We start from the raw sequence: 26,614 nt of genomic DNA, 5'->3' as shown, positions 1-26,614 counted from the left end.
AGTAAGTTAGCATTCAAATTTTAGAGTGATAATACAGCCTGTCTTGTAGTCTAATTTATCTGAACCATCACACCATCCTTACTGGGTACTCCAAATTCCAAACTGCCATTCCAAGTCTGAAATTATACCCTGGGCAAGCATCGACCAAGATAGTCAATCCTGCTAATGATTAACGAAAGGAAAAGAGTCTGCTGATAAGCTAGTTTTCCAAAATGTTAATAACAAAAAAAGTCACAGACAACAACTGTTATTAGTTACAGAAATTTTTACCTGCAGTATCAAAAAGTCCAAGAGTATATGGCTCTCCACCAATCATAACAGTGACTGCATAGTTGTCAAAAACCTAAAAACATAAAAAGAAAAGACATTTCTTAAGAAACAGCATTGTTTCCTTTCTAAGACAACTTTCTATTAGTCAATGTTCCTTACATTAATTACCTTATCAACTAAGACCTATCATGAGCTAAGAGGTTCTTTGGAAAAGTGACAGGGAGTATGTTTAAGAATATATGCTCAACCCTTCTCCCCGCCCAGATGAGATCCCGAGTTACCGCCCACAAACAGCCCCTCCACTGCTGAACAGCCATGATCCCAGAAGCACACAAACCAGTCTCAGAGCCCAGTGGTTTCTGGCAGAAATGCTTCAGGACTGTGAACTAAGCTACGGTCCATGCCACCCCGGGAGGGTAAGGGTGTTTGTCCCTCCACCTTTTCCCCCTCGGCAGCAGCATGGTGACCACCATCTTTCAGAGCCTGTTGGACACAGAGGTACGAGCAGTGCGGGGACATGCAGGGCCTCTCCGGATGGGGGATGGAACTGGCCCTTCTCCCCGCCCAGATGAGACTCTGAATTGCTGACAATGAACGGCTCCTCCACTCCCAAATGGCCATGATCCCAGAGGCACACAAACCAATCTCAGAACCCAGCAGCTACTGGCAGAAATCCTTCTGGACTTTATTACTAAAATACCAGAAATCCAAAATCACGCGACCCACGTGACATCACATGCTATTCGTCATCAGCAATAGAAAACAAATTATCTAATAATGCCTTTTCGGCAGGTCTGATTGTTGGAGGAAAATTCCATATAATAGTGGGTCTTCTGTCAAAAAACATTGAATGTAACAAAAGAGAGAGTAAAGTGAAAATCATCTGCCACACAGGCAGGGGGAGGGGTGGCACAGGGATACACTGGGGTTCTTGGTGGTGGAACATGTGCACTGGTGAAGGGATGGGGTTTGATCATTGTATGACCGAGACTTAAACCTGAAAGTTTTATAACTATTCTCTCCAACCCCATCATTTTCCTTTCAATGTCCAAGACATGAAGGGCACTGCTGCAAAAAAGACCATTAGGGAGAAAGGTTCCCTCAAGTACTCAAGGAAAAGTGTCCATGAAAAGGGTACCCAATTATTTGCTGAGATTTCATGAATAAAACAGACAGTCGGTATAAACTACATGCTCTAGCATATCTTATTTAACTAGATGCTTCATTTATAAATAGGCTCTTAAGGAGCATGACAAACTCATATATATCATTAATCTTCTACTAAGCTATTTGTGAAAATGTGAGATAAAGGTATGAAATGAACAAAGACTCAACACCAATTAACAAATTCCTTCGGATTAATTTATAAATGAAAAATAATGCTTTCCAACTAGGAGAAAGCTTCTACGTTTGAAAAAATAGCTGTGCTTAAACTTTTAGTTATCTAATAATATTTTAGAAATATAAAAATCTACTTTTTAGTTGATATTTTACTGAGTTCTTGGGGGATTATTTAAATGTAAACAAGAGTGGAGGAAAGGACATGAGGAGATAAAGGAAAACCAGTTCTTGATACTAAAACAAGGAAATGCAAAGGATGTGGCTAAACTAAGCCTAAACTCTCCCTCTGAAAGATCCACAAACATACCTAAAAAACTCAAGATACAAAACACCCACAAGCCCACCTTAAATAGAACACCTAACCATAATCATAGAACAGGCTCAGAAATCATGTGTATGAGAAAATAACTTATGGGGCCAAGAGGAGATAGTAGAGAAAGTGTTTACCTAACAAGTGGCTAACCCACTTATATTCGATCCCTCGATCCCTGGCACTGGCACCTCGTTCGGTTACCCAGGCCCTGATAGGAATGATACCTGAGAACAGAGCCAAGGGTAATCACTGAGCACTCTGGCTATGGATCACAATTTCCTTTTTTTTTTTTTTAAGAAAATAACTAATGGAATAGAGAAAAAATTCTGATTCTCACTCTGAAATGCCCCATATAAATCCCCTTTCAACCTCAGAGTTTCTTTCACTTACTACTCTTTCCTCTTCCTCTAGGTTTCACCTATCTCAAACACTCCACTGGACATTACAGACAGTCAATTCCAATCCAACATAAATATAAGTCTTTTAACCTGCATTCATGTTCTTAATAATGCTCATGTCTAAAGATCAACCTAAAGGACTCGTACACTTTCTGATTTTTTTACTTGCAAACAACACTAAGTATATATAGGTGCTCCATAACCTCTAAAATAGCATACTTAACAGGGCGGTAGTTGGTCAGGCCAACTCTTAACTCCCCTCTCACCACTAAATGGACACCTATGCTTAACGTAATTATAGCACTGGGATGGGCAACCAACTGAGACAACACTGGACTCCCAAACATGTCCCTTCACAAATGAATGTTATTCTAAATAACTCATCATTATCTTTTAGCTGATGAAAAGTACTGGTGAGAGAGGCCCCCTCCAAAGACTGCCGTTGTTCTCTTCAAAATAGGTCTTCTCTTCCACTAACTAAAAGCCAAGTCGGAGCTCCGTAACTACAAGATAACTCTTCATGACTCTCTTCTAAGGAGAAAAGAGTCTCTGTTACCTAAGGAGAACGGAGACTTTTTCTGAAGTTAAAATATTTTAAAAAATAATAATAATTAAAACCAAAAAAATCCCAAAAGACCTCCAAGCTCTGAATATCAATGAGTGGCCAAGACATTTTTTAAAAAGTGTCACCTCGTTTCAAGCTGCAGGGCTTACAATTCTCCAGAGACCACCACTCATAAGAATCTTGTCTATTGGTCTTCTGGGTTTTCTGCCTCCTAGCACTTCCTGCAAACCCTGTGTCACCCCTTCTAACTTTTCATTGATTTTTCAGCTCTTTGTTTTTAAAGAGTAAATTACATAATTTGTTCATGAGAAGTCAAGATCTTTAAAATTAGAAACAAAGATAGGTAACAGAAAAATTACAAAATGCACAGATCTTTTTTTTTTTTCAAAAAATAAAAGAGATCAAATTAAAAGATTTTACTAAGAAATGTTGGTACATAGGATAGAAACCTTTATACTTACCGTTGGTACATACTCCGATGGAAATTTGTTTGTTGTATAGGATATCAGGAGACATGTTTTACCAACAGCACCATCGCCCACAACAACACACTTAATTGTCTGCATTGCTGAAACAGTTTTGTATTCACTTTACTTCAAATTCAATGATGACCTACAAAAAGATTAAATAAAGGTATTTGTCTCGAGGCCAGAGAAAGAGTACAGAAGGTATCAGTCGATGGTGCCCAGAGCCCTGCCACAAGAGGTTCTCATTCACACTTAAGATTTTTTTTTTCCAATAACAAAAGATTCACTCATTCTACTCAGACAAATAACAGAACTAGCACCCCAAATGCTATGGTTAAAAGAACCCAAAAGAGAGGCCAAGAGAGACAGTAAACAGTTTAATAGGCTCCTGCTTTCAATTATATATTTATCCAAGTACTGCCAGGAATGACCCCTTGATAGTCAGGAGTATTAGCCCCTAAGAAGTGCAAGTGTGGCTTGAAAACAATAACAAATAGACAAACCTAAAAAGAAAAGCAATGATTCACACAATGTACAGTAAGTCATTTTTTAAAATTTCTAATTCCTGGTTGCTTTTCATTTCTAAACTGTCTGAAAAATCCCAAATAGAGACTAGGCTGAGTACATACTTTGCATGCAGGAAGCCCAGACTCAATCCCCAGAACAAGATCTTTCAGCACATCCAGAAGTGGACACGTTCCAGTAGCCCCCAGCAGACACCTTGTAGACCAAGCACTGCCAAACTACTAAGTGTGGCCAAAAAACAGTCCCAAGTAATATGAAGTGAAGGCCAGAGAGAGCACTACAGGGAAGATATTTCCCTTGCATAAGCCCAACCTGGCTTGATCCTTGGCACCACATAGGGTGCCCAGAGGCAACCAGGAACAATCCAAAAGCAAGCAGTAAGCCCTAGGGACAGCCAGGTGTGACCCAAAAACAAAAACAGAGTAACGCAAAGAGTAGTATATTTTTATAAGATGAAGGAAAGAAGCTATTAAAAACTGAAAACCCTGCAAGGTGGCATATTCACCTCAACTGAGGATGATCGCATGCAAGAGCCCTACCTGCCACACAATTTCTCCAGTCCCCAAATATTTCTTAGCTAACCAAAGATTTCTATATTATTTTCGTTCACTATTTAGAGTGGTCTCTAAAATCAAGTTATTAACTGGTGTTAACAAAATGTAAAAAGATCCAGTAACATTAGCTTTAAGCCCAAATTAAATTCTTTTTTCTAGCTTAGAATTAATTACCATTCCCTTAAGTGCAAACTACTGAAAATCTGTCAGTTGTTATAATCGACTCTCCTTTTGCTACTTGAATTCAGCCTCTAAACCAGTCAATTCCAAAATTCATATCCAGACTACCAGCAATAATTACCTGGAATGGGTTTGTTACAAATTCAGGTCTCTGTACAGTGTGGCTAAGGTTGCTGTGTAAGCAGTCATTCCATCCTAGATACTACATATGATCCCATGAGCTCAGGGGCAGAAACCACTATCACCAGTATCACCAGGTGTGGCCCAAAATTTTAAAAAATAAAATAAAATAAATAGAACCATGAATCCTCACCCAAAATCTAATGAAACTGAACTCTCTGTATCCTGAGAGATAGTACAGTGCATGGGGCACTTGCCTTGCACACTCCTGATCAGGGTTCAATTCCTGACTCTGCATATGGTCTCCCAAGCACCACCAGGAATGACCAAGTGCAGAGCCAGGAGTAGGCTCTGCATACCACCAGGAGAGGCTCAAAAGGGGAGGGGGAGCAAGGTGAGTTTGAATTCCCTGCAAACCTCACATTGGATACTGAGACGTCATCCAAAATATTTCAGACATGCTTTAATTACTAGATGAACCTAAAAGTGTTACCAGTAATAATGTGATTCGAACAAAAAATATAAAATAATAATAGTGCCAGCAGTAAACACTAGGTGCCATACACTTTTCTAAATATATAATACGTACTTCTACATTTCTCACTGCCATCATCTAAGTAAGTGAAGCTCACCAGTAAAAGATTAGTCAGTAATTAAAACAAATTTAAACAGAAGCAGTCTCTCAAGTCCCTACACCAAAACACTACTCTTTCTCCTGAGAAGTGACAATTTAAAAAAAAAAAAAATGCATGGGACTGAAGCAATAGTACAGCTACAAGGGCACTTGCCTTGCACACACCTAACCCGGGTGATCTCTGTCATCCCTTAAGGTTTCCTGGAGCCCCACCAGCAGTGATCCCCGAGCTCAGAGCCAGGAGCACTCTGAACACAGCCGGGAGTGAAGCAAAAAAAAAAAAATTAAAAACAAGTATGATTACTAAAAATGGAGAGATAAGAATAACATATGACAATGGCTGGCACTGAAAAAAGGAAGACAGAAGAGGAAGCAAGAAACATGAGCTAAGTTATTTCCTGTTTCTTCACCTTGCAAACAACTACGAAATTCTACTGGGAGAAGAGAAGCAAGAAGTGAGAATTAGTAAGATTAGGAAGAGGTTTTCTCTTCCCTTTCTTTACATTGATAAATCTTGCATTTCTTAGACTTCCTGATCTAACAGCTCAGCAATCTTTCAGGAAACTGGGGTTTCATTAAGAATAAGGGTAGAGTGAGACTGTTTCTACCGTCTAGCTATAATGACCTGAAGCAAATTATTTAGTATCTCCCTGTGGCTCATTTTCCCCTGCTAAAAAACAAAACTAAGTGATACCTTCCTCATAAGGTAAAGTGAGTAACACACGTAAAGAAGCTCTCTCTCTCTCTTGAATACTTGGTATTCCTCTCTCCCATCATCTAAGTTTCTTTCAATAAATACAATGTATCTGTAGAGACAGTACAGCAGGCAGGGCACCTGCCTTGTAAGCCACTGTTCAAGTATGATTCCCAACATCCCACCTGATCCTACAAACACTACCAGGAGTAGTAGCTCAGAGCCAGAAGCAACCCCTGAGCATCACCAGGTGTAGCCCAAAATACAAACAAAAAACATACGGTGTATGTGTGTTTTGATATATATCAGAATCCCTAAAAGTCTGCCGATACTCTGGAGAAATTTAAGTGTATTTCCTGAAACATTAACAGTACTAGTGCCTAAATAAAAATTTTAAAAGGCAACTGAGGCAGAGTCAGTACAGCCAGTAGGGCATTTTGCCGTGCATGCGGTTGGCCCAGGTTCGATCCCCAACACCCTATATGGTTCCCCAGCACTGCCAGGAGTCTTTCCTGAGTGCACAGCCAGGAGTAACCCTGAACATCGCCAGGTGTGAACAAAAAAGTCAAAAAATAAAAATTAAAAAGGCAACAACAAATAAAAAAGGGTGGGGAGATGGTGCAACAGTCTAGAGACTTGCTTTGCATGCGGAAGCTTGGGACCTGGCCAAGAGGCAGGGGAAGCAACTCCCCAATCAGAGTCCACTATACACCACACTAAGGATAGCCTAGAAAACTAATAAATATAAAATAAATTTAAGACATCAAAGCAATATGGAAGCCACACAGTACCACCATTTTGCTAAGCAGAACATGTAGAAATGTTATTTTGCACCAATATCTGAATGCTTTTTGTTTTGTTTTGGTTTAGGGTCACACCCGGCTGTACTCAGGGGTTACTCCTGGCTCTGCTTTCAGGGATCACTCATGGCAGGCCTTCAAGGATCATATGGGATGCCAGAGAACCTGGGTTGGCCAAGTGCAAGGCACCTATCTGCTGTACTATCCCTCCAGTCTCTGGATGCAACTTAATAATGAAGTTTATTTGTATCAGGTGCTGGAGCGATAGCCTTACAAGCGGCCAACATGGCCGACCCGAGTTCGATTCCTCCGCCCCTCTCAGAGAGCCCGGCAAGCTACCGAGAGTATCTCGCCCGCACGGCAGAGCCTGGCAAGCTACCCGTGACGTATTCGATATGCCAAACACAGTAACGACAAGTCTCATGATGGAGACGTTACTGGGTCCGCTTGAGCAAATCGATGAACAACGGGAGGACCATGCTTATTTATATCAGAACTTAAGAACTGGGATTGGGGAAATAAAAACTGACTTGCCTATAGAAAAGTGCCAGCTGATGTCTGTGGGATCTGCACTAACTCTGGAAGTTAGTGTCAGAATTGAATCAGAAGTGGGGTCAGAAAATAAAAACACAATATTCACCTTAACTTAAAATATGCTAATGCAGGAGCCAAAGAGAGAGTTCAGCAGGTAAGATACTTGCATTGCCCATGGCTGACCCAAAGCACCCTGAGGGTCACCTAAGCCCTGCCAGGAGCATCCCTAAGCACAAAGTCAGAAATAAGCCCTGAGAATTGCTGGGTGTGCACCCCAACCCCACACCCAAAAATAAAATACACTAATGTGGTTTACACTTGAAATTCATTTCCCCCTTGAAGTAACGTTCTTTAATACTTAGATGTGAAACAATAGCCATTATAAAAATCAAGAGACTAATGACCCTGAATTTCACAAAGTCTTCCTTATCTACCCAATAGAACAGCTGCATGATTTGACAGAATCAGCACCATCTGTCTCTCCTATCAAATCCAGTCAACTATACAGAATGCAGTTCGTTAAGTTACAGTAGCACAACTAAAATGCAATGTGTCTTGTTTTGGTTCAGGGCCACACCTAGCTGCGCTCAGTTATTATTTCTGGCCCTGTACTCAGGATATGCGGATCAAACCAAGTTCAGCCAGGTACAAGGCAAGCAGCACCCTACCCACTATACTATCTCTCTGGCCCCTAAAGTACAATTTTTAAACATAAGCACCTGTGATTATTAAGAAATCTAAAGCACTCAAATTACAAAGATAAATCTTCTGCATCCACACATATATGGATGTGCTAACACTCCTACTGACAGGCAGCAGCCTGCCAACTAGTTGCTGAGACACTGCTGTATTACCCTATTTGGTCCTGCATCAGAACATAAAAATGAAGACAAACAGTATGCATTTTTAGAAAGCCCTGACTCCAAATTCTATTACACCTTCACCCTAAAACGAACTACAAAATATAACAGCAACTCCTATAGTGGTAATATTGATGAAGAAAAAATTCTGATTCCCAGTCAGGGCCACTATCTGTGAGGGGGGTTAGCACAATCTCATCAAGCCTGCCACGGTTTCCTCCAGGTGCTCTGATTTCCTACCATATCACAACAATGAGCAGAGAAGGTTCATTGGTATGTCTAAATTGCTCCTGTCTGAGAAAACATTGACATTTGTGTGAGATGCACCCTGCGATGAAAGGGTGTCCTGTCCAGTACTGAATGCTACCCTATATAACGCACTCCTTGGACAGATAGGATCTATCCACCCACCATCCTGACCTGCAATAAGTTGAGTTGAAAAATAAATATAAATTATTGTTTTAATAACAGAAGAGTTTGGGGTCTTTATTTTAAATGCTTCTGTAACCAGATTATACTGTAGAAACTTTTATCTTGTTTATACCAATTAGCCTATGATAAAATTAATTTTATTTCAGGTCATTTCACTTAGTTTCCAAGTTCCTATTGATGATTATCTAAGTCCTAAGAGAGATCTTACTGTGGACTACAAAAACAATGTCCCTAAACTCTAAAATGATCAGCTTCAAGCAAATTTTCAGAGATCCCAATGAATTTCACCAATATTTACAAGAATCAAAAGAGCCGGGCTGGAGTGATAGTACAGCAGACAGGATATTTACCTTGCAAGCAGCCAGCCTGGGTTCGATCCCCAGCATCCCATATGGTTGCCCAGCACCACCGTAAGTAATTCCTTGGGTGTAGAACCAGGAGTAACTCCTGAGCATCCCAGCAGTGACCCAAAAAGCAGGAAAAAAAAAAAATCTAAAGAGCTAGGAAGACACTCAAAGGGCTGGAATGCATGTTTTACACATAGGAGTTCAATCTCCAGGAATGCAATGGTCTCCAGAGCACCCTAAGCACCACTGAGTGTAGCCAAAAAAAAAAAAAACCAACAAAAATAAATAAAGGGGGGAGAACAAAACCAAAATAAAGAACAAAAATTTTTCACTGAAATATTCCTTTGAAACTGAGAAATTTAAAAGGGGGGTATCCGCATCCCTATGTTCATTAGCACCCTTATTTACAATAGCAAAAATACGGTATCAATCTAAATGCCCACCAACAGATGACTAGATAAGCTACTCTGCCACTAAGATTAAAAATATAAATTTTTTTAATAAAATAGGATTTAGGCTAAGTGACATAGTAAGTGAAAGAATTACTGGGTGCTTTTATTTATATGTAATTTTTTTTTTTATTTTTTGCTTTTTGGGTCATGCCCGGCGATGCACAGGGATTACTCCTGGCTCAGCACTCAGGAGTTACCCCTGGCGGTGTTCAGGGGACCATATGGGATGCTGGGAATCAAACCCGGGTTGGCCGCGTGCAAGGCAAATGCCCTATCCGCTGTGCTATTGCTCCAGCCCCTATATATACAATATAAATTACAAAAACAGGTTAAAAAAAGAACTCCTAGACTCAAAGAAAACTATGTTGGTTACCAAAGGTTTCCATAGAAGAAAAAGGGAAGGGGGAAGTGGGGAAATTGGTTTACGAGAGTCTTTCTGGTGGTGAGATGGCAACAGAAATTTGGTGGTGGAAGTAGTAAATCTCATACACTATAGTGTCTAAATCCCTGAAATCCTGTAACTAATGATACAGAAAATAAACATCATCAGGCTAACATATTATCTTACAGGAAGACTAAAATAAAATCCCAAGCCTATTTACTCTACTGACTAAGCTTTGTACACGGTAACTCATTTTATGGTGAGTTTAAGCTTTGTATGTGAACAATACAGCAAGTGGGGGGCTGGAGCGATAGCACAGCGGGTGGGGCGTTTGCCTTGCACACAGCCAAGATGGCCGATACAGGTTCAATTCCCAGCATCCCATATGGTCCCCCAAGCACCGCCAGGAGTGATTCCTGAGTGCATGAGCCAGGAGTAACCCCTGGCATCGCGGGGTGTGACCCAAAAAGAAAAAAAAAACAGTGGTTTCTTAGAATAAAAGCTAGGGGGGGCCAGTCTTAGAATAAAAGAGGGCGAGAGAGATAGCACGGTGGGTATGGTACCTGCCTTATATGCAGCTAACCTGGGTTTGATCCCCAGCATTCCATATTGTTTTCAAGCAGCACCAGGAATAATTAATGAGCACAAGTCGGGAGTAAGCCCTGAGTAAGGCCAGGTATGGCCCAAAAACCAAACAAAAAAGTTAGGTAAGAACAGGCACAAAATATTTACATAAACCCCTGCCCCAAAAATGTTATCCCTATTGTGCGAAGCACAATCAGCAGAGTTTAGGAGCCACCAGTCTCTCCTGAGGGTAAGAGAGGAACCAGGGGCATGTGGCAATGCCCGGGATCAAAGTCAGGGCCTTGCATATAAAAGGCCCATGTGCTCCACTACTTGAGTTACATCCCAGAGCTCATCAAATTTTTTTATTAGAAAATGCTGCTGAAGGGGCTGGAGCGATAGCACAGCAGGTAGGGCATTTGCCTTGCACGCGGCCGACCAGGTTCGATTCCCAGCATCCCATATGGTCCCCCGAGCACCGCCAGGAGTAATACCTGAGTGCAGAGCCAGGCGTAACCCAAAAGGAAAAAAAAAAAGAAAAAGAAAATGCTGCTGAACTTCTTTTTGTTTAAATTTTCCACCTTTTTGAGTAAGGGTATGTAACACTTGCCTCCTCGCACATGTGAGCAAGTAGGTCTGACTCCCCAGCTCTGCGGAGTAGGGAGGAGGCCATCTTACTTCCAGGCCAATCAGCACATCTTCTTCATGTGTAAGTTGGTCTTATATTCCATCTTCCAAATTCTAAATGTCTATTCCAATAGGAATAAATTACTGAGGAAAGGATGTATGATCAAGAAAGGTGGTAAGCAAGGAGATTCCTCACAGTAAATATGTATTAGAAAGAAAGAAATTATGTGTAATTCATTTGCTTTCAATTAGTGAGGCTAATAGTATTTCTGGTTACAGTTTAGGGATTTTTGTTTTGGGATCCTGAGCAATTCTTGGGAAACCATGTAGCGTAAGGGACTGAATCCAAAGTTCCAATGTGCAAAGCAAGCTCTCCAGTCATTTGAGCCATGTCCCGGGCTCAAACCATAATGTTCTTTTGTTTGTTTTTGTGGGAGACACCAGCTGTACGCTCTGGCTTATTCCTGGCTCTGTGCTCAGGGATCACTCCTGTCCGGGACCTGGGAGCCACATCTAGTACCTGGGTTCAAACCAGGTCCGTCACATACAAGGCAAGCACCTTAACCACTGTACTCTCTCTCTGGCACCTGAAAATAATGTCCGGTACAATACCATGGATCAAACTCGGAGCCTTCCTTCCTTATATAAACAATGTGTGCACATCCCTTGGCTACCCCTCCCCCTAAGAAGTTTTTTAAGTCAATTAATAAATACTGAAATATTTCTAAACAAACATCTAGAAATAGGAGTATGTAATAATGTGAAAGAACACTAATATCTTTTCATTAGGAGAGACTGGAAATTAAAATAGGATTTTTGCTCAAAATATTAAAAAGATGAATATTTATGCATTCAACAAAGATTTAAGCACTTAAGTCTTAAGCGCTTAAGTCTTAAGCACTTAAGCACATAACAGCCATTATCATCCAGTGTCTACAACAAAGTTCATATCCTTTTCAAATAACAATGCTGGTGAGATATGCATACAAATAAGCATCAGGAGGCGCAGAGCTGATGGTACAGTACGTAGGGTGTTTGCCTGGCACCCATATAGTTTCCCAGCACTGCCAGGACTGAGCCCTGAAAACACAGCCAGGAGTAATCCCTGAGCACCTCCAAGTGTGACCCAAAAACAAAAAACAACAATAAAAAGCATAATTTACACAGACACACATTCTCCCCATTAGGACACTGACTGGATTCCATGGGACATCAAAAGGATGCGTGGCTGTCCACCTACGAGATGGTCAAACTTCTTCGTCAAAACCCTGAACAAACGGTTTGAGGCGCTTCGTGTTCCTGGAGCGAGCAGATGCTACATTGGGCTACACTAGCACATGACAGAGACAAATGGAGATGTTACTGGTGCCCACTTGAGCAAATCGATGATCAACGGGATGACGAGTGACAAGTGACAAGGACACTGACACTCAAAAGCAATTTTGCCTTTCATGTCTCTTCACTAAGAGAATTGGGGAACTAGGAGATAGATGGTTCAGAGGACAAAGAACCCGCCCTACAAGCCTGAAGACAAGAATCTGGTTCCTGGTGCTCACCACTGAACACTGCAACAATTTTCAGCAGTGCCCCAGTCAGGTATGTGTGAGCACTGCAACAAATGGTCGCAAACCCTGACAAAACCATTAACTAAGAAGGTGTGAGCACAGCAGCAGGAATGCACCCCCAGAAAGCACCATTTGTGTAAGCACCACACTTAGTTCGGTGCTCACACATTTACTGTTGTGGTGTTGACCTAGGGTCATACTTGCAACTAAAAAGAGAACAGTCCTTGGTGAACACCACAACTCAAAATGAGTGGGCACTAAACCAAGGATGTGTGGAACCCCTAGGTATCAACAGAGATAAGAGAAAGAGGGAACAGAGAATAGGATTGTGCCATCTTTAATTGCGTGCAAAGATCTCTCCAATTTTATACAAAAGAATAAAATAAAACACCAGAAAACAGTCAGGCAGAGCGCACTCAAAGGGCTGAAGCTAATGCTTTGTACGTGAGAACCCTGGGGACTCAGTACCCTGAACGTCAGAATCTCTGTGCACCCCAAGCACCATACCAGAAGCTGTCCCCAAGCACTGTGGTGTGCACCTCCACACCTGCCCGTACAAAAAAAAAAAAAAAGGGCCGAAAAGATAGTACAGCAGGAAGGGCATCTGCCTTGCATAAGGCTGACCCAGGTTCAATCCCCAGGACTCATTATGGTCCCCTGAGCACTGCCAGGAGTAATTCCTAAGTGCAGAGCCAGGAGTGACCCAAGCATTGGCAGGTGTGACCCAAAAAAGCCAAAAGTAAATAAACAAAAAACAAAAAGCTATTTCACTTATCCCAAAGCTCAATTCTATACCTATAGCAAATTCTAAAACCTCCCTAGTTTTAGGGAGACGGGGAGGGAAACACATACCTCCTATTGTATAAGCCCTGGGTTAAATCCTTGGCAATACACCCCAAAAAGTAGACAAGTCTGATTTAAAACCGGAGTCAAAGTTTTGGGATTTTTTTGGTTTTTTTTTTCTCCTGGCTCCTTTGGTCACACCTGGTGATGTGTATCAGGGGTAACTTCTGGCTCTGCACTCAGGAATTACTCCTGGAGCTACTCAGGGGACCAAATGGGATGCCAGGGATCAAACCCAGGTTGGCCACATGCAAGGCAAACGCCCTACCCACTGTACTATCTCTCTAGCCCCCAGGAATGAACGTTCTTAACCAGTTCTATGTATTACTCTATCCATTAAATCAGTTGTCAACTACCAGATGCCATTTAAATTATACAATACAGCTTGGTGTTGGTGTCAAAGTCTGAGACTTTAGCATCTTCCCCCAAACCTTATTCATCCTTATAATTCATCTTACTTATAAAAAATAATTCTAAGTACTGCAATTATCGATAGAATGGTACAATTCTGGCAAGTCTCAGTTTTTCAGTTTTCTTTTTATTTTAGGGCCACACCCAAAGGAATTACTCAAGACTTACTCCTGGCTTTGCACTCAAAGATTACACCTGATGAGCTCAGGGCACCAGATACGGGGTGCTAGGGATCATACCCGGGTCACTCCAAGCAAGGTAAGTGCACTACCCAGTGTGCTATCACTCATATCACTCCAGCCCCTTTTATTACCTCTTAAATCTCATGTTTCATCACCTCTACACTTCACACTATACGGATCTCTTTCTATTCCTCAAACATAAAGGTAGCTAGCCCTGTCCTTCCTTCAGATTCTTAATTTGCCGAGTACTTTTACCCTCAGGGCTAGAGAGAGAGTACAAGAGGCAGGGTTCTTATGCACATAGGCCTAAGGGTTCAATCCCCAGCATCCTCCATGGTCCCCTGTGCAGCGCCAGAAGTAATTCATGAGTACAGAGCCAGGATTAACCCCTGAGAATAACCAGATATTACACACACCCCTCGTCCCCCAAAAAAGAGTACTCTTTTCTCTGCTCTTATAGCTGTGGCTTCACATCCCTAGATCTCAGAAAACCCTCTGCTAAGCACACTCTCCAATGACCCCTCCCTCCTTCTATCATATTACCCTGCTTATTTCCTTTATTGTAAGGTCACTGTCTATAATCCTTTTGTGTTGTTCCTGTTGTTGTTATAAGCAGAAAAGAAACAGACAAAAATAAGGGAGGAACTTTTCATCACACAAATACTTAATCATTCGATTTGTTCTGGAGGATAGAGGTGCTCAGGGGATCATGAAGTGCAGGTACCAAACTCAAGCTTCACACATACAAGTCAAGTGCTCTACCTCTGAACTATTTCTCCATCCCTAAACATCCTATTCTTGTTAGTTTTTAGGTTCTTGGGTTTGTTTGGGGGCCACACCTGGAGATGCAGAGGGCTTAGCCCTGGCTGTGGCTCTGCACTCAAGATCACTCTGGCGGGACTCAGAAGACCATATGGGGTGCCAGGGATAGAACCTGGGTAGGCACGTCCAACGCAAGCACCCGAGCTGCTATAGTGTATCTGGTCAAACAACTCATTCTTATTCACACATCTGTGTTTATTTTTAACAGATTGTAAACTTTCTGAAGATAAAAACAAAAGTTTATACTTCATATTTCTTTATCTACCTCCTGAGGCATCTATTCAGTACTGAGTATACACTGAAAACAAGAACTTTTCTTAATGTTTCTTAAAATCTTACTAGCTCCAAGAATAATACAATGCACAGAACCTTGGTTTAATATCTGGCACCCCTAAAAGGCTAGAGCACAAGTTTTGATCCAATACTACATTGTCCTTGAGTGCCTCAAAGTGGAGGAAGAGAGAAAAAGAGAGAGAGAGAGAGAGAGAGAGAGAGAAGGAGAGAGAGAGGCAGAGGGAGAGAAAGCTATAGATAGGTGAAAGAAAGATTTGTTGATATTTTTTCAAGTTAGAAATATGAATGTTCTATAAATTTTCAGGAATTTCTAAACTACTTCTAAGCTGAAATGTGGGAATTTCTCAGCTACTATTTCTTTGGGCTTTCTGTGTTCCTCTCTCTTTTGGCTTTGATAACCCATTATGCTAATATTTCCTTTTCTAATGTAGTCTAATCAAAATATGGTACTTCATTTTTTTCAAAATCTTATTTATCTTCTTCATTTGAGTTGCTTTTGTACATTTATCTTCAATTTCAAGTATTCTTTCCTCTCCAAGATTGAGTCTGCTTGCTATTCCTTCCATTGAAATTTTTATTTCATTTAATGTTTTGAATATCTAGCATTTCCTATTGAAATTTTTTAATGGCTTGAATCTTTCTTGGATAAGCTATGTTCTTGCATTTCCATTTTGATTTCATTAGAGTTATAGAAACTGCTAAAAAAAGAAAAAAAATATCTGGCACCCCATGTGGTCCTAAGGATCCCTGAGCACAGAGCCAGGAGCAAGTATGGAACACCACCAGTGGTGTGTCCCCCTCCCCACCAAACAAAACCTCTCATGGACTAATGTACTAAAATAAGCATGCATATTGGGGGACAGATGGAAAGTACAGTAGGTAGGGTATTTGCCTTGCACACAACCGACCTGGGTTCAACCTCTAGCACCCCATACGGTCAGTCCTCCAAGCACTTCCAGGGGTAATTCCTGAGTGCTGAGCCAAGAGTAACCCCTAAGCATCAATCACCAAGTAAAAAAGTATCAGCTTACCTTTGTCTAAATCCTAGCTTCTTAAATTGTTAGTGGGGACTGCATGTGAGGGTCACCTAACTAAATGATGGTTCAACCCCCAGCATGCCATATGATCCCCTGAGCACCACCAGAAGTAATTCCTGAGTGCATAGCCAGGAGTAACTCCTAAGCATAACCAGGTGTACATCCCACTGCCACCCCCCTCCAATAAAAGACATTTATTCATTTTGTGATTCCAGGACCAAATCCCAGTGTTCAGAAACTATTCCTAGCTCTGTAGTCAGGTGTTACTACTCCTAGTGGTGCTTGAGGGACCATATGCAGTGCCAGAAATAGAACCAGGGTCAGCTGCATGCAAGGCAAGCATCTTAACCCCAAAACTATCTCTCCAGCCATATTGTTTTTAAAAGGCAAAGTGCAAGACCCCCCCAAAAAAAGCGGGGGGGAGGGCAAGAACAATGTATAACATGCCAACCTCCGTATCTGAATTTACGTTATGCTTTTGCGATGCCAGGGTCCAGAGCCAGGGTCTCAAACATGCAAGCATGTGCACTATCACTGAGTGCTCTGTATCAGTGTTTCTCAACTTTTTTCCAACTGTGGCACACTTCCAACCTTATTTCCTTCCTGCAGCTCCCATCCTACAGGTTGGCCCCCTACAATCATACATAATTTACTCCTGTAGCCCCTTCAAATATCCTGGAGGCCCGGGGGGGGGGGGGCATAAAGCCCCCAGCTGCAAAACAATGCTTTACATCCCCAGCCCTCCTATATCTGAGTATAAATGACAAGGAGTATATTCACAGATGCAGAGGCCATCTACAAAAAAACATGGGCCTGAGAGATAGTACAGGGAGTAAGGCACTTGGCTTTCATGCAAAGGACTCTTGGTCGATTCCTGGCATTGCAAGTGGTCCCCCCAAGCACTGCACAGAATAAGGAATAGGCCTTGAGCAGAGTGCACTACAAGTGGTCCCCCAAGCACTGCACAGAATAAGGACTAGCCCCTGAGCAGAGTGAAAGAAAGAAAAGCAGGCAATAGAAGGGCAAAGGACATAGCTCAAAGGGTTAAAGCATACATACACTGCACGTAAGAACCCTAAGCAGTCGTGGTCACTGAGTAGCAGTAGAAGCAACACCCAAATACCATATCAGGAATAACATATATATACACACATACACACACATACACACACACACACACCACACAAACACACAAAGAGTCCATGCACATGGCACCCTGAGGATCACCAAAAGTGATACTTAACTCACAGCACTGCTGGGTGTGGCCTCCACAACTATTAACAACACAGAGTCAGAGAGATAACACAACAAGCTGGAGTACATGCTTTGCATGCAAGAGGCTGGAGCTGAATCCCTGACACAGCATAATACCCAGCCAGGTGGGGGCGTAAAACCAACAACAACAACAACAAAACTAATAAATAGGGGCTAGGAGACAGTACAGTAGTTAGGACACATGTCTAGCATGCGGCCAAACTATGTTAAAGATTCTTGGCACCATACTGGTCCCCCAATCATCACAGGGTACAACCTGGAAGTCCCAGATACCAGAGTGGTCTGGGTATACCTGGCACTGCAGGGCCTAAGTAGCATCACACCCTCAGACGGCAGTCAAGAACGGTGGGGGGTGCCGGGGAGGTTGCCTTTGGATTTTGATATTGGTTTGGGGCCACACCCAGAAGCGCTGGGGCATCTCCCTGCTCAGTGTTACTGGTATGCTTGGAAGATCATACGGTGCAAGGGGTCAAACCTGGCCTCCCATATGCTAGTATATTTACCTGCACTCAGCTGTTAAGTTCTCTCTCCAAACCTAAAACTTTTTTTGGGGGGTGGGGAGAGGCGTTGGGTCACACTCAAAGATGATCAGGTCTTACTCCTGGCTCTACTCTCAGGATTCACTCCTGACTGTGCTAGGGGGACCATATGGTATGCCAGGGGTCAAAACAGGTTTGATATCCAGCATTCCAAAGGCTGCCAGAGGTCATCCCTGAGGATGGAGTCAGGAGTAAGCCCTGAGCACCACCCAGTGTGCCCCCCCACCACCAAAAATAAAATAAATGTCAAAGTGTTCTCTCAATTTGATGTTTTGGGAAAAGGAGGACTGGCATTGACTCTTCAATAAATGCTTGCTGAAATTCATCTAAGAAGTGATCTATCTAATCGCGGGCTTTACTTCACTAGGAGATTGTCACTGTCACTGTCCTCTCGTTGTTCATCGATTTGCTTGAGCGGGCCCAGTAACTCACATTGTGAGACTTAGTTGTTACTGTGTTTGGCATATCAAATACATCACAGGTAGCTTGCCAGGCTTTGCCGTGCGGGCGAAATATACTCTCAGTAGCTTGCCGGGCTCTCCAAGAGGGGTAGAGGAATCGAACCCAGGTCAACCGGTCAGCCTCGTGCAAGGCAAACGCCCTGCTGCTGTGCTATGGCTCCAGCCCACTAGGAGATTGATGAATACTAATTGGTCTGTATAAATTTTCTATTCCCGATTCAGGGTTAGTAGAATATGCTTCAAGAAATTTTTCTATTTCTTCTATGAAGAATATATAAAAAGAAAATATATAATTAACTGTTCATAATTTTAAATTTTAATTTAATTTTTTTAATTTTTAACTTTAATTTTTTAATGAAACTACTTAGGACAGAGCCAGGAGTTAAGCCCTGTGCACTACCAGGAGTGGCCCAAAAATAAATAATAAATATTTTTAGAAGTTAAGATTTTAACAATTTTTATAAAGAAAGCAGAAAATTTTTAAATTTTGTAATTGGGCAGGGATGGTTTCAGCCATACCTGGCAGTACAGGAGTTATTCCTGGCTGAGTCCTGAGGAGTGCCCGTTGGCAGTGCTCAGGGGACAACACAGGAAATTCAAACCAGGGTAACAGTGGATGTGGTTGCTTGCAAAGCAAGTTCCTTACCTCCTCTACTACATCTCTGGTCTCAGAAAACACATTTTTTATATCTGAGCAAATGTCAACTTTGTATCTCACCTGTTTTCATAACCAACAATTACATGATAGATCCTGTTTCCTTTTGGACTTTAGGCCACACAAGGCAGTACTTAGAGTGTTGTTCCTAGTACTTCTCAAGATCTATATGCGGTGCTAGGGGGTCGAAATGGGTCTGCCACATGGCAAGATAACATCTTAACCCCTGATCTCTCCCCCCCCACTCCCGCTCTCTCCCCCCACCAGCCCATGACACATACATGTTCAAGCGATTTTCAATGATCTTTAAGTTCAAATATGCACCAGACAAACAAATGTAAGCTGAGATCATTTTATATTAGTAAGTGGGCAATGAATGAATGGTATTTAACAACTTTTTTTTGTTTGGTTGTTTACAGCACTGGGGACCAATCCCAGAAACTGACAGACGCAAAATAAGTGTTCTATACCTCTGAGTTACATCCCTGGTCTGCTTTAACTTTAGACAAATTAGTTCCTAATAATGAATGCAGACATGAGACACTTCTACATTAAAAATAGAAAATTTTAATTCTTTCAATGTTAAATGGGCTGGAGCGATAGCACAGCGGGTAGGACGTTTGCCTTGCACACAGCCAACATGGCCGACCCGAGTTTGATTCCTCCGCCCCTCTCGAACAGCCCGCAAGCTACTGAGAGAGTATCTCGTCCACACAGCAAAGCCTGGCAGCAAGAAATACCCGTGACATATTCGATATGCCAAACACAGTAACAACAAAGTCTCACAACAGAGACGTTACTGGGCCCGCTCGAGAAAATCGATGAACAACAGGAGGACAGTGACAGTGACAATGTTAAATAGGCTTCACATTCATTTGCAGACTATGATCCTTGCTATAACCTAGGATATTATCCAAAAGAAACCAAGTTATACTTGGGCAGCATGAAGGGATAAATAAAATATAAACCACTAAGGCAGGAAAATAGCTCAAAGGGTTGCAGCACAAGCTTGAATTGCAGTCCTAGGCACTGAATGAGGTTTCCCATCCACCACCAAATTCAAAAAAATAATTTACTGGAAAAAAGAAAGCACTCAACATTCTTCTAAAATTCATGACGCACTATTTGCTCTAAACCTGAAGAGGACGCTTCATGTATGGGAGGGGGCTGGATCGATAGCACAGCGGCTAGGGCATTTGCCTTGCACGCGGCTGAGCTGGGTTTGATTCCCAGTATCCCATATGGTCCCCCAAGCACCACCAGGAGTACTTCCTGAGTGCAAAGCCAGGAGTAACCCCTGAGCATCGCCAGGTGTGATCCAAAAAAAACCAAAAAATTAAAAAAATAAATAAAAAATCATGTATGAGGCTAGAAAGACAGTACAGTGGGTAAGTACAGTGGGTAAGATGTGTGCCCTACATGGGGCTGACTGGGATTTGATCAATGGTACCCCACAGTCCCCTAAGCCCAACCACCGGGACTGAATCTTCAGCCCAGCCCAGAATAAGCCCTGAAGAGAGTGGGGTTGGCCTAAGAGGGGAAAAAAAAAATCATTCAAGTTTGAGGTCCTAGGTTCAGCCTGGGTTCAACCAAGCCATCACAATGGGGCAGATCCTGTGGGAATCTTGTTAAAATGCAGTTTCAGACTCCATAGAATTGGGATGGAGCCTAAACTCCCTAATGAGCTCTTGACTATTCTTACCCTATGGATCCATAAGTCACTGCACACTTGAGACTATGCACCTGTGTTCTTATGGTATCAGTTCAGATAATTAAAATTTAAAGCAAGAATAATCTATTAATTTCTAAGGTTTCATACTCATCTGGAGGAGGGTAGTTATTAAAATGTTCGTGTCTGGAAGAAACAGATACCTATTCAAAGATTACAGAACTAAAGTTGTAATAACAAGAGCAAATATCCTCTGAGACTTTAGTATGCAGGTGCCAATGAAGAGTCCCTCACAAAGATTAAATTATTTGATTCTCCTAAGAAAGATAGGAAATACTGCTAGCTCTATGTTTAAGAAAATAAACGAGCATCACAAAGACATTACTTAGAATAAACAGCAGAGCAAGGATCTGAATAAAGAGGCAGCCAGGTTCCAGATTCCACACTCTGATCAATGTATTACAGTGTATCTCTCAAGAACACAGCAGCACAGCAGCACAATTAATAAACAGCGGTGACTTACTTTTGGAGAAAATGATGCAAGTGTTAAAAGTGTAAGGTGTTAAAGAACAACGTGAGCAACACAGCTTAAGTCAGAGGTTATCTGAGGTGAAAATACTGATGCCTGTCAAGTTTCATGACTATTTTTTCCTACATTAGAAACTTTTAGTAAGTCTGAGTGACAGTACTACACATAGAGTGCTTGCCTTGCATGTAGCTGACCTGGGTTTAATCCCCCAGCACCCCATACCGTCTCCCCCCCACCAGTGATCCTTAAGCACACAGCCAGAAGCCCTAATTACCACTGGGCGAGACCCAAAAAAAAAAAAAAAAGAAAAAAGAAAATCTGGGGGTCTTCAGCATAATGGCAAATATTTTAAATTGGACGTTTTCTCTATTTTTCTTTTTTAAATGGAACTTTGGGGCAGAGATAATGCAAAAGTAAGGCACCTGGGGCCAGGGCGGTAGTACAGCGGGGAGTGTGTTTGCCTTGCACAGAGCCAACCCGGGTTCAATCCTCCATATGGTCCGCCGAACACTGTCACTGTCATTGTCCTCCCGTCGTTCATCGATTTTCTCAAGCGGGCCCAGTAACGTCTCCATTGTGAGACTTGGTTGTTACTGTGTTGGGCATATCGAATACGTCACGGGTAGCTTGCCAGGCTTTGCCGTGCAGGCGAGATACTCTCGGTAGCACGCCGGGCTCTCCGAGAGGAATCGAACTCGGGTCGGCCATGTTGGCTGCATGCAAGGCAAACGCCCTACCACTGCGCTATCCGCCGAACACAGCCAGGAGTAATTCCTGGGTGCAGAGCCAGGAGTAGCCCCTGAATAATGCTGGGTGTGATCCAAAAACAAAAAAAACAAAAGTAAAGCACCTGCCTGCATGCAGTCAACCCTAGTTCTGTACCAGGCACCACACATGGTGACTGGGAGATGTCACTCCTGAGTACGGAACCAGGAGTATCCCCTGAGCACCACTGTTATTGGAACTTTTAAAAAAAGGAACTAAAAAAAAAATTTTTTTGGCTTTTGGGCCACACTCGACAGTGTTCACGCCTTGCTCCTGGCTCTGTACTCAGGAGTCACTCCTGGTGATGCTCAGGGGGACAATATGTGGCGCGGAGAATAAAACCCAGGTGAGCTGCACGCATGGCAAGCACTCTACCCACGTGCTGTTTCTCCAGCTCCCAAAACTGGTTATTTTGTTTTTTGGTTGTGGCAGTGTTCAGGGCTTAATCCTGGCTCTGTGCTCAGGGGACCATACATGTGGCCGGGAAACCAAACCAAGATCAGCCTTGTACAAGGCAAGCACCTTACCCCTGTATTATCTCCACATCTCCAGTGTTTTTTAATTTTCAAATTAAATATGGAACTTCATTTTGGAGGCAAAAAATATGGTTTCACTTCAAGGAATAAACAGTTTGAGAATAACATCCCAGAGGGAACTACTCAGGAAGTTTTGACAGTCAGCATCTAAAATAGCAGCAGTGGCAGCCATGCTAAAACGACAAGCAATGAAAACTGCTGCAGAAAAAAATATTTTGGACTGAGGGATGAGTAACTAAAAGTAGAAACTGGCAATGGACAAAGCATAATGAGTTGGAATATGACACTGTTGAACAGAGAAAAGTGGCAGAAAGAAGCTGCTATTTGCAAAAAAAAAAAAAAAGAAAGAAAACAAGTTTTCAAGTCTGAATAACTTGAGAGATAGAAGAACTGGTTTTCAAAAATAAGATTTTCTAAAGAATGGTTGTTTACTCAGTACAGCTACAGAATATACTGGACTGAATAAATGGATAAGATCAAGCAAGAGTAGTTTAAGTATCATCACTTCAGCTCAAATACAGGATGACCAAAAGAAGTTTCTGGAAATATATACACTGGCCTATGTAACCTGCATAAAGAGAAAACTGTTAATCCTCAATTATTACCTTATTCATTGATCTGACAAACACTTCTTAAGACATACTATGTGTGTGGCATATACGCCAGAGATACAGGGTTGACTATGCCAAATCAAATTCCTATCATCATGGAACTTATGTTCTAGTGGGGAAAATCAACATATTGAAGAAAACACTGAATAAGCATAATTAGCATAAAGCCTATCATGGAATTTCTTTTGGAGGGGAAGGGGTTTGGGCCACACCTCGAGGTGCTGTGTCTACTCCTGGCTCTGCGCTCAGCGATTACTCCTGGTGATGCTCCATGGACCATATGTAGCAATACTAAACCCAGAAGCAAGGCAAGTGTGTTCAATGTTGTCTTTCTAGCCCCTATAGAATCTTTTTATGTGTAGATTTATGAGACAGTTAATAAAATATTAGCCTTTCCTCCCCTGCAAAAGAAGTCCTGGAGCCTAAAGTGCTCCACACTGAAAGTTCCTCATCTTATAAGAAAACCTGGAACAATGAAATGCACTATAAATATAAATAAAATTACATATTGATCTTTACTTTCCAAAAACCTGTCAATACCACTCTCAGAATGGCACAGTAAATACAGTTTTCCAAAGTGACTGTTCTTGGGGCAGGGGAAATGTTTTTTATCTGGAAATGTTTAACAATACATAAAATTTCTAGTAGAAAAAGTGTCATAATAAAAGAAAGGTATCTGCCTATGCAGCAGACCCTGTGTTAAATTCCCAGCACCACATATGACCTCCAGAGCATCTCTAGGTATGGCCCAAATTTAAAAAAGGAATCTCATTAATGGGGTCATACTTTGCATGTAGGAGCCCCAGGTTCCATCCCTGGCACCACATCATCTCCTAAGCACTAATCTGAGAGTCTCTGAACACTACAGAGTATAGCCCCCAAAAGACAAAACAAAAAGAACCTCAAGATCTGATTTGACCACTGATTATGCCATAATACCTGACTTAGACTCAAACATTAAGTTTAACTGAGCACTGACATTGGTTTTTCTGTGAAAATGTTTTAAGAGGATATTTCATTTCAGGTCTTGAATAAACTACTGAAAGAAAGGTCATTTTCAATACTGAATTCATTATTACCACCACCCATGTTTGGACGTCCAAAAACTGTGAAATCAAACTATCCCGTACATTAAAAGATGAAAAGGATACATATTTAGACTTCTTAAATACAGAGGACTCAAGCAAGAAGGCAGGCAATAACTGTGTCGTTTTTGTACTCTTTAAACCGACGCTGTTATCACGGCAAATCCAAGCCACACACACGTATTCCATCGATTACACACCCACCCTACAGTGGTAGGTTTGAACCTACCACTGCTTTCAACTATTTCTTCACAAGCAATCTGTTCTCTCCATACAAAAGATAAAGAGGAAGAATTTGCTACAACCCTGCACTCCCCTTCTAGCAACAAGGCACCCTACAGCTGGATCCCATTCCCTTTGCAGTACCGTCACTTTTCTCTGCCACTGTACCCTCCGACCCGTTAACCAAAACTAGAGTCGAAAATGCACCCAGTAGGATTCTGGGGGGAGCCTTAGAATCCAAGTCCGAAAACGTTCCTTTCGACCTGGAGGGTTGAGGGGGGTGGGGGTGGGGGAGGTGTTAACTCCAAAACATGCATCATTCATTCCAAAAACTCAAGTGCTGGGGTTGCGGGGGTGCCGTGTCAAGTGTGAAATACACTCATTCCACCACACCCTTGCCACCCAAAGGGGCCCGAGAGTCGATGTGTGTGTGGGGGGGGGCTCCGCGTCGGGAAAGTTAACCAGTCCGGGCGAGAGGCGCTCCCCGCGGCCAGGGCGTCGGCGCCGCCCGGGGAGGGGTCGTCGGAGGGGGCCGGGCCGGGGGTCCGGGGGTGGGGGGCTTCTCGGGCCCGGGCGCCCCGGGAAGGCCGGCGGCTCCCCGACTCCGTGGAGCTCCAACGCGCCCTCCCCCCCTTAAATCGCGATGACGTCATGTTGCACACTGCATTTCTCGGGGACTTAAAAGGAGAAGAGGAAAAAATAAAAAGAAAGAAAGAAAGAAAAAAAGAAAAGGGGAAGGGGAAGAAGAAGGCAGAGCCCGCAACGCCGCTGCGAGGAGGACCGGGCCGGGCGCCCCAGCAGGAGGCGAGGTGGGTCGGCTCCAGGGGAGCCGCGGACGGACGGGCGGGCGGCCGCCGGACGGAAGCCCCCGGGCCCTGCCCCGCCTGGCCCCCGGCCCCCGGCCCGCCCGCCCCCGGCCCGCCGGCCGCCGCAACATGTCGGCGGCGCCGAGCAGCAGGAAGTGGCGGCCGGGGCGGCCGGGCGGCGCGGGGGAGGGGCGGCCGGGCGGCCGCGATGGGTGTGACCCCTTCCTTCCGCCGCCGCCTGCTGACAGGCGCCCCGGCCCGCGCCCTTCGCCGGCACGGGCGTCCCGGGGGGCCCCGGCGCGGGCGGCCGGGCGGGTGGGCTGGGGGCGCCGGCCCCGCGCCGCCCCGGACCCTCCCGCGCCCCCCCCGGACCCCGGAGCCGCGCGAGCCGGCACGGAGCCGCGCGAGCCCCGCGTCGGCCCGCGCTCCACGCCCGCAGCCTCCCCGCGGGTCGCCCCGGAGCGCGGTTCCGCGGGCGGCGGGCGGCGGGCGGCGAGCGGTGGCGCGCCGGGGACGAGACGGGGCTAGCGGGGGGGTAGCCGCTCCCGCGGGGAACCTCGGGCCCCGCACTCACCTCAGCTCCTCCGCCGGGGCGTTGGCAGCACTGCGCGGGGTCTCCTCGACTGCCGGACAGGGGCACGCGCCTGACGTCAGCACGCAGGCGCCGCACCGCGGGAGCCCGCGGAAGTGGGCGGAGAGGCGCGGGCCAGGCCACGCCTACCGCGGGCGGGACTGCCCGCCGCGCACGCGCAGGACGGGGCGACTCGCTTTCCGTCCCCCCCACCGCGCCCTCCCCCGCCCCCGCGCTGAGCTCCGCCTTTCTTGCTCTCGAGACTGTATTCGTAATAGTACTATTAATTGTCGTTTGCAGAGCGTCTCTACTAATTTTTCTCTGGGTACTTGCAACCTTGTGAAGCAAAATCGCATTATCCTTATTATAGCATATCTTTATTATATTCTTAGTTTGCAGAGAAACTTTTCAAAGACGGTGATCTCACTGCAAGGGCTGAGCTCATGCTTTGAGTGCAGGTGGCCCGGGTTTGGTAGATCCCTGACACCACGTTGTTCACCAGGCATACTTGGGACTAGCCCCTGAGCACAGCATGAGTCTGGCCTGAAAAAATAAAGCCTCACTGTAGGTGCATGGTCTCCTGGCTCCCAAGACCTGTGTGATTTATTTTGCTTTGGAGACTTTCTCCCCAACATAAGACCTTGACTTACAGCTTACCCTGCCTACTTCCCCATCGG

The 26,614-nt window shown here is 43.8% G+C and overlaps 1 protein-coding gene across 2 annotated transcripts in view; it reads right to left on the bottom strand.

The window, feature by feature from the left end:
- The window catches only part of CDC42 (cell division cycle 42), a 44,332-nt gene extending 18,271 nt beyond the window's left edge, over positions 1–26,061 (bottom strand). For both annotated transcript variants that reach the window (XM_056123118.1, XM_056123117.1), the window contains exons 1-3: positions 25,941–26,061; positions 3,349–3,499; positions 271–343 (exon numbers count right to left, since the gene is read on the bottom strand). In XM_056123118.1, the coding sequence (XP_055979093.1) occupies positions 271–343; positions 3,349–3,453 (178 nt within the window). In that variant the 5' untranslated portion in view covers positions 3,454–3,499; positions 25,941–26,061. The remainder of the gene's footprint in view (positions 1–270; positions 344–3,348; positions 3,500–25,940) is intronic.
- Between the last annotated feature and the right edge of the window lie 553 nt (positions 26,062–26,614).

Source organism: Sorex fumeus, unplaced genomic scaffold (assembly GCF_029834395.1).
Source record: "Sorex fumeus unplaced genomic scaffold, SorFum_2.1 ptg000047l, whole genome shotgun sequence".
Classification (NCBI taxonomy): domain Eukaryota; kingdom Metazoa; phylum Chordata; class Mammalia; order Eulipotyphla; family Soricidae; genus Sorex; species Sorex fumeus.
Note: the sequence above shows the minus strand (reverse complement) of the source record. Positions and strands in the feature narration are given on the sequence as shown.